The sequence below is a fragment of the Musca autumnalis genome, unplaced genomic scaffold (assembly GCF_047663935.1).
Source record: "Musca autumnalis isolate F117 unplaced genomic scaffold, ASM4766393v1 scaffold_1, whole genome shotgun sequence".
Taxonomy (NCBI): Eukaryota; Metazoa; Arthropoda; class Insecta; order Diptera; family Muscidae; genus Musca; species Musca autumnalis.
Window position 1 is genome coordinate 284,289,031 of NW_027411644.1, and position 8,702 is coordinate 284,297,732.

The 8,702-nt window shown below is 33.2% G+C and overlaps 1 protein-coding gene across 17 annotated transcripts in view; it reads left to right on the forward strand.

Annotated features, from left to right (window-relative positions):
* mask (multiple ankyrin repeats single KH domain) overlaps positions 1 to 3,629 on the forward strand; it is a 64,057-nt gene extending 60,428 nt beyond the window's left edge. For all 17 annotated transcript variants that reach the window (XM_073961499.1, XM_073961511.1, XM_073961500.1 and 14 more), the window contains 2 exons: positions 50 to 223; positions 3,268 to 3,629. In XM_073961499.1, the coding sequence (XP_073817600.1) occupies positions 50 to 223; positions 3,268 to 3,294 (201 nt within the window). In that variant the 3' untranslated portion in view covers positions 3,295 to 3,629. The remainder of the gene's footprint in view (positions 1 to 49; positions 224 to 3,267) is intronic.
* Positions 3,630 to 8,702: the final 5,073 nt, after the last annotated feature.

Below are 8,702 nucleotides of genomic sequence, written 5' to 3' on the forward strand. Positions count from 1 at the left end.
TAATGTTACAATTTTCTTGGTTTTGTTGATTTTCTTTCATTTCTTTCAGATGGCTTTGGATTATCACAATTCTATGCAACAAATACCACCCTTGAATCAAAATCAAGCCATGAATGTAATACCAACATACGCCACGTATCAACCATTTTTAGGCCATGTCGGTGGTAATGATATGTCCCATATGCCGGATAAGATCGAATTGTGGGATCATCATGATAAGCATGTAAGTTTTGATTTTGGAAAGAAAATGAATATTTTGTTGTAAATAGCCTAGGTATGGCATCGGGTTAAAATTATGTATGTATATGTTGATCAAGTCCATGAAATTAGATCCCCTTAGTATTATTATACCCTCAGCCTTTAGTCTAACTTTGTGCCTTATAGAAATAATGTTTTTTGTGTTCTAAGTATGTTTGGACGAAATCCCTTTCAGACAAATTTTGAGAGAATTTAGTCTCGTCCGTCCGTCTGGCTGGTGCGAACGATACAACAACAACGGCATCAGCAGTAAACAAATAAAACCACAGGCAATACTCAACTAGTGGGACGTCCTCTTCCCAGCGATTTGTCTATACTAAGACCCTCATACATGCGGCCAACATCGTTCCAATCAAAGTGGAATTGTACGGCAGTCACCACCTTCTAATTTCACAAGTGTAGGTGATAAAAACAACGTTGGCAATCCCCAAAATTTCGGATTAATTGGATCCAATGCCTCAAACCCTACAAATCTATCCGGAGCCATAGACAATTTGGAGTGGATTTAGTATCGTCCGTCCGTCAGTCTGACTGGTGCGAACGATAATTCTCGAACGGGTTCGCAAGTTCGAAAATTGGCCATATCAGTCCATTCCTTCGGGTACCTTCAGCACAGTTCAGAATTTTTCGCTGAAATGCTTCAGACGAACCCTTCCATTTGTATTTGTATATTTCAATTGTAATTCGAGAATTTCATTTGAAATTCGTATTTTTCCATTTGTAATTAATATATTTCCATTTGAGATTCGAATTATTTCATTTGTAATTCGTGGTGCAATGGTATGCACGCCCGCCTTGCACGCAGAAGGTCGGGGGTTCGATTCCCCGGCCAGTCAACATCAAACATTTTTTCAACGGTGGCAAAATACCCCTCAGTAATGTTGGCGACATTACCTGAGTATTTCAGCCTTGAAAAACTTCTCTACAAGTGGTGTCTTAAGACACGCCGTTCGGACTCGGCGATAAACAGTAGGTCCCATATCATTGAGCTAAATATGAATCGGGGTGCACTCATTGATATGAGAGAAGTCTCCCTTGTCCCGTATGGGATGTTGTGGAACAATGTTTTTTTGTTTTGTTGTTAATTCAATTATTGAATTTGAAATACGAATTTTTCGAGAATTCAATTCGTAATTCGCTACATTTTCTTGTAATTCGAAATTTTCCATTTGTAATTCAAATATTTCCATTTGGGATTCGAATTATTTCATTTGAATTTAAATTATTCCATTTGTAATTCGAAACATTTTATCTATAATTACACCTTTTTCAGATGTAATTCGAATCATTTTAGTTGTAATTCGTAACATTTCATTTGTAATTCGAGAATTCTATTTGTAATTCGTAACATTTCACTTGTAATTCGAATTATTCTATTTGTAATTCGAAATATTCCATTTGTAATTCGAATTATTCTATTTGTAATTCGAATTATTCCATATGTAATTCGAATTATTCCATTTGAAATTCGTATTATTCTATTTGCAATTCGAATTATTCCATTTGAAATTCGAATTATTCCATTTGTAATTCGAACTATTTCATATGTAATTCGAATTATTCCATTTGTAATTCGAAATATTTTATTTGAAATTACACAGGAAATTATTCAAATTACAAATGTAATAATTCGAATTACAAATGGAAGAATTTGAATTTCAAATGGAATAATTCGAATTACAAATGGAATAATTCGAATTACAAATGGAATAATTCGAATTACAAATGGAATAATTCAAATTTCAAATGGAATAATTCGAATTACAAATGGAATATTTCGAATTACAAATGGAATAATTCGAATTACAAATGGAATAATTCGAATTACAAATGGAATTCTCGAATTACAAATGAAATGTTACGAATTACAAATAGAATTCTCGAATTACAATTAAAATAATTCGAATTACATCTGAAAAAGGTGTAGAAAAGCCAATACAAAAACAAATTTTGTATTTTTTTGTTGTTTCGAATTCAAATAGAATAATTCGAATTACAAATGAAAAAAGAAAGACAATAATATAACGAATTACAAATAGAATTCTCGAATTAGAATAGAAATGTTTCGATCCTATACTGCGTTAGAATTTTTGTTCGGGGGAAGTCCATACTTCCTTAGATATGGCCCAAAAAAAACCCTGCTGCTAACCCAACACTAAATGACTGATGATCAGGATAATTTACGAATTGAGAATCAAGTTTGGCCGAATTCCAAGAAGACACAATCGGATACCTCCCTCGCAAACGTTTAAAATTTTCCCTTAAGTGTAGTTTAAGAGCTTTTCGAGCATCGTTTTCAAATTTTTACCGAAGGTACTCCTTGTGGTCCTGTTTACAGCGATATAATGTTTTTCGTGGGCAAGCCCCGCTGCCTGGCAAAATGGTGCAAAAGCTCTAAAACATCCTACGGTGACTAACTAAAATGTTTGATGGACACGGTGACTGCAGAATGGAGTGATTGGTCCAACATTTGCAAATCATATTTCTCTCAAACTTAAATCGGACAACTCCTCGGGTACCTCCCTCGCAGAATTTCAATATTTCGCTTAAGCGCAGTTTAAGGGCTGTTTTGAAAATTTCATTGAAGGTGGTACCCCTTGTGACTACGATAAAATTTTGTTCATGGACAAGTCCATGCTTCCTAACATAATAACCCAAATGCTTTACGGTGACCAACTAAAATGACAGATTGGCACGATATCTATCGAAAGAAATTACGCCCAAAATATGGACTATGTCGGTCAATTCCTTCGGGTGTATTCTCCACAAAAGTTCAACACTTTTATGCTATATTTAGTCCAATTTAAAGCCACTTCTGCGATGGTCTTAACATTTTAATAGCATCCTGTTATTGTGATCCTAACTATGGATCTGTTCATAATACATTTAGGTCCTGTACTTGTTTTTGTGCAGACATGGGCTGAGGGTATTAAGCTGTCGGCAAAGTCGACTGATTCTGTTCAATTTGATTAATTACAATATGTACATGTTATTTTGTTACATTTACAGACCTGGGCCAGTAATTGGACCAATTGATGATGCAAACGCAAAACTAGCCAGTGAATGGATAAACAGCAACAACAATAACCAACAAATCAAATTCAGCAAACGACTTCAAACATTGTATCCTCCAGTTATGACAAAGCTAAACAACAAGTGAAAGGCTAAGCTAAAAGAAATAGAAATCAAAAACTTCTCTCGAAACTCCACGCGATACAAAAATAAAAATGTCGTCGTCGTCGCCGCTAAACGTCTTTTTGAGAATGAATATTTATAATAATATTATAAAATATTATGGCAAGCGCTACTTTCCTCTATATATTATACACACCACAAACATATAACAAGAAAAATAACTGCAACAAGAAAAACAATACTGAAAAACGGAAATGAACAATTCTCCCTAACCTTCCTCACGCTCATTACTATGATTACTTTTTTTAGTTATTTCCACAAACAATCTGATTATTCATTTGAATTAAGCTTAAAAAAAAAAAAAAAACATAAAAAACACAAATACTAGAGATTTGGATGGCCTGGCCCAGCTTGGAAAATTGAAAAAAAGAAAAACACAACCGAATTATCTTTAACTTCAATTAAAAATTGTACAATTTTATTTTTAATCTAAACTTATCATTCATTATATATTTTTTCTGTTCTATTTGCAAGTTACGCTTGAATGAATTTTAATTTAATTTTTGTTTCATCAACATTACTCCTTATAAACTATAATAAACAAAACAACAAAAGAAAAAAGCTAAGGCAAACATTTTGAACTACTCGTATAAGAAAAATCATTGCCCATATATCTACTATTACTACTACCACAACCCCCCAAACCTACCCCCCATTATAAAATCCCCCTTTTTGAAAAAGAGAGAAACTACCAGAAAAAAGAAGAAAACATAAAACACACACTCTGATATATAAAATGAAATTACATACATTGTTAGTCTGTAAGCAGCTACAAAAACAGAAGTATAAGAAGAAAACAAAACAAAAATGTTTTTGAATAAAAAATATATATATTATAAAATAGCAAACACTGAAATATTTAATAAATATATACTATATACATATAAAAAACAAACATAAAATCGCATGGAATATAAATAAAAAACACAAAGAAAACCATTAAAACAACTATTTTGAAATTTCACCAATTTTTTGCGCTAATGAGGAAAGAAGAAGAAAAGTACTATACCACGGCCATTAAAAAATCAATTATTGCCAATCGTGTTGCCATCAATCGTATTTTAATTGGCTTTAGTTATGCTTTTCTCATCAAACTGGATATTATAAAAAAAAAACGGAAAACAACAGATAATCGTTCTCAAAAACATGGATTTTCAAAACTAATGGCAGTCAGTAGATTTCCCCAATAAATGAAAGTGATTTTTATCACCATTAAATAGAGCACATTAGGGCTGGATTAGTGGCGAAAAAATCAGTACATATTTTGCGCGACATGCCCTTGTTAAAATAATGAGTTAGTAGGGGGTTCTGTAATGAGTATTTTTATTTTTGCTGGGTATTACTACATATTTCATTTATCCACATTTTTCTTATTTTCATTTCAAAAATTCTAAGGGGAAAGTTTGAAATATTCCCCAAAATTAACATTTGGATCGATACTGACAAAACGCCGAACACAAGTCACCATAAATGCTTGGAGCTACGTGTCCAAAAAAAAAAAAAAAAAAAAAAAAAAAAAAAATCAGAAATTCGTTTTTAGATTGAATCTGATACATAAAAATATATGATCTTAGAAAATCAAAAATAATGATCCTATTCAAGAAATTGCATTTCGGAAAATATTTTAACATTGCAGATGTTGTTGTAATGAAGTATCCCCAAAACCAGTCGTTTCCGGGGTTTTGGTTTCATTACATACTCCCATTCATACATGATTGATAATACCCAATACATGATAATAATACCTCATCAGGTCGCCCTCTCCTGTAAACTTATTGTTTAGTTACTTACGTCTTTGGTCATTTATGGTGACGATATACAATTTTTAAGTATTTCTGCTTAATATGTGTATTGCTACGGTCAGGTTTAATTTTCAAATTTGTTCGTTATTGGAAGATTTATCTAAAAAATATCAAACGGAACAAGTATTCGATTATAAGGATATATTTGCAAATATATATATATATATATATATATATGATTTGTTATTTCTTCTAGTTTGACATTTCTGCAATTTTTTCGTTCCTTGTTCGCCCAAATTTGTGGTACAATTTACAATTTTGGACAGTTCGTTCTTTTTTAACTTTTACTATTAAAAAGTACGGAAAGCTTATTTCTCATTATACAGCCCGATCAAGAATGTCAACTCCCCGTGAGTTGTCTAACTCTCCCCCATTAATGGGTCGATTCCGTATTGCGCGAGGCGAGTCATGTCGCGTCGTCTATCGTCTCTGTGACAAAATTTAAAATATGCACCACGTAAAGCGATAGAAAATAATCGTCGATAACAAGTTATCGGTGATGTAGCGGACAGTTTTTTGTTTTGATTTTAATAAATTAGAAAAAATATCAGAACAAGTTGTACACAAAAGTTATAGTTTTCTACAATGATAAGCTCAGTGGAACTATTTTTTGATGATAGTGAAAAAAATGACTTTAAAAAACCTACAGATCAACAGCAATACAGCCACTCCTTAAAGTGTGTGCTGCTTTAAGGTTTTTTGCAGAAGGAAGCTTTCAAAAATCCCATGGCAATGACTTTAACCTCGGGATGGTTCAACTGGAGTTAATAGAGGAAAAACTGTGTAAAATTTGGATTGTTTCCAAATTAACAGAAGAGGAAAAACGTCAAAATAAAAATTATTTTTATTCAAGAACAAATTTCCCGGGCGTTGTCGGTTGACCGAACACATGTGCATATAATGGGACCAAAGGAAGATGTTTGCCATTTATCGGGCATGTTCTGGCATTCACCTCTGCACCTCACGTGTATCGAACACACCTGAAGCTGTTCTGCAACACACTTAACACCTAGTTGGGGTGTATTCCTCGCACTGAAATTTTGATGGCGAGAGCTGAGTGAATCCTTATTTTTTAAAGAAAATAATTGAAAATTTCTACAAAAAACTGCATAGAACTAAAATTTAATTTGTTTTCTATGAGCATATAAAAAAATATTTAATTTTCTTAACAAAATATGATTTAAAAATGTATTTTTTCTTGAAGTACTAAATTCAACATGTACGCGCTCTTTTAAGAATTCGTTTTTTTGTTTACGTCTGTTTCGTAAACAATCAAAAGAACAAGGCGTACATACACACACACGCATGTGTATTCGTTGATGCGCCAGCACAGACTGATATTTTTTCACTGTTAATGATAAAGTTTGAAAGCTCTAATAAAGCTTTCCAAAGTTCTTTCGTGAAATATGAAAGCTCTTTTCACGTGAAATACAGAACAGCAATTGCTTTCACAGGTGAAGTGCATGTGTGATGTGAAATGGATACACGGTGAATTCCAGAACATTCCCGTATATCTGAATAGAAAAGGATATTTTAGTATAAACGTTTTGTTGGCAAGTAATATTTTACCAATTTTGAAAAAAATTCTAAAGTGTTTATTGGTTGTCCACACTCTGTGCCATTCATCTGGTGTACGAGTTGGTGACCACAACTATTTAATTGCCCCGCAACATCCTTCCGCTCCTCATCAAAAGTGGCTTTAGTTTCGCCAAAAAGTCTGACTCCACGAGCTACGTTTGGGTGGGCTTCCATTTTTTCAACCAGCATTTCAAATTGCTGTCTTGTAGTAATTTTCACCATTATAAGTACTGAAACACCAAAAACCTATATAATATTAAATAAATTCACTTAAAATAAATGAAAATCTTACTTACGTTTCAATTTTTCGTTTTTATTCGTTAGTAAAAATGTACGGCGACAGCTAATTTGTTGTCGCCGGAAAATGAACATTACGGCGACAAAATTTGACGGCGTCAGGCGAATATTGCCGTACGGAATCGAAAAATTGCATTTGGCAACGCGACACGACTCGCCTCGCAATACGGAATCGACCCATAAGTTTCAACGACAGAAAGACAAAACTCACGGGTAGTTTACAATCATGATCGGGCTGATAATGTAGGAGTATTTATCAAATAGTCGGCTCCTTTTTGTCTTCAGGAAATGACACCTTCCAGTTTAGATGTTTTGCCATAGACAAATAAAATAATAGACAAAGAAATCCTCTCACTGAGTGTGAATTGAGTCAGTTAGATATGCACTCAATTTTTAAAATGGCAATAACTATACATTTTTAAGCTATTTATGCTGGTAAAAGACAACATTTGGGTAGTCTTTGACCAGATCTACATCCTCATATAAACAAATTCAACAAAATCTTGCAATTTACCCCAAAACAAAATGCAATTGAGTGAGATGTCTGCGTAGTTTTCGTTAGGGCGACCCCTACAAAAAACAAGCACACTACAATTTCTCTGTCTATGGTTTTGCCTCAAACTGAGTGTTGTTGACTTTCTAAAATAAGGCATAATTTTAGGCATTTTAGTTAAACAGGAATGTCTTTGATGTTTAGTGTGTGTGTGTGTGATATGGCAACTTTTTGCAGTTTGAGAAATGTAAATTTTCATTTTTGGAATAATAGGCAAACAGAATCAAGTAGCAGCTATATTTTGACACAAGGTCCACTTCAAATGACCATATCTCAGCAAACAAATTGAACTAGTTTTATGAACCGTTTACTATTGTGAAGGAGAAATATTCTAGTTTATTCAAGCAACAAGAAATGGATAAGCAGCTATTCCAGTTACTTGGTAATCATGTAGTTTAAAAAAATCATTGAAAGTCATAAAAATGGTTAAAAATTGAAGAATTTTAAGAAAAGTTTGTCAAAAAGCTGCTGATCAAATACAAAACTCCAGTGAAATTATTCCATTTGTCTCATTAGAAGCTATCTCTCAAAGAGGTGGCGCCTTTTATTGAAGACAATCGGGTATGTTCTGAGACAAACTTCACGCCTCCCGCAACTTGTTCACCCCATTTACGCTTATTTTTCGAGCATTTTGTGGATGGACTAGGGTGTACTCTACTTTTGAATCTTAGCCCCAAGAAATTCTCAAAAAAATAGTAAATGGCATGAACAAAATGCTAGAAGTGAGAGGTGAGGTGTGACTCAGAACACACTAAAGCAATGATGAACAAAACAGTACTCTAGCGTCGATTACTCTTAATCGCAGCCATACTTGACACAAGTACAAGTATTTTTAAACAATATGCAACTTTTACTATTTTAGAATACAATTCAAGTTTTAAAAAATAAAAAAGTTAAGAAAAGCCAACAAAAATGCAGTGTGAAATATTTAAGAGAAAATGTGTCAGATTCTCTTTGTGCATCTCTGCACTAAAGTGACTTTCAACTATATCAAATCGATGGATATTCTGCCTTCAGAA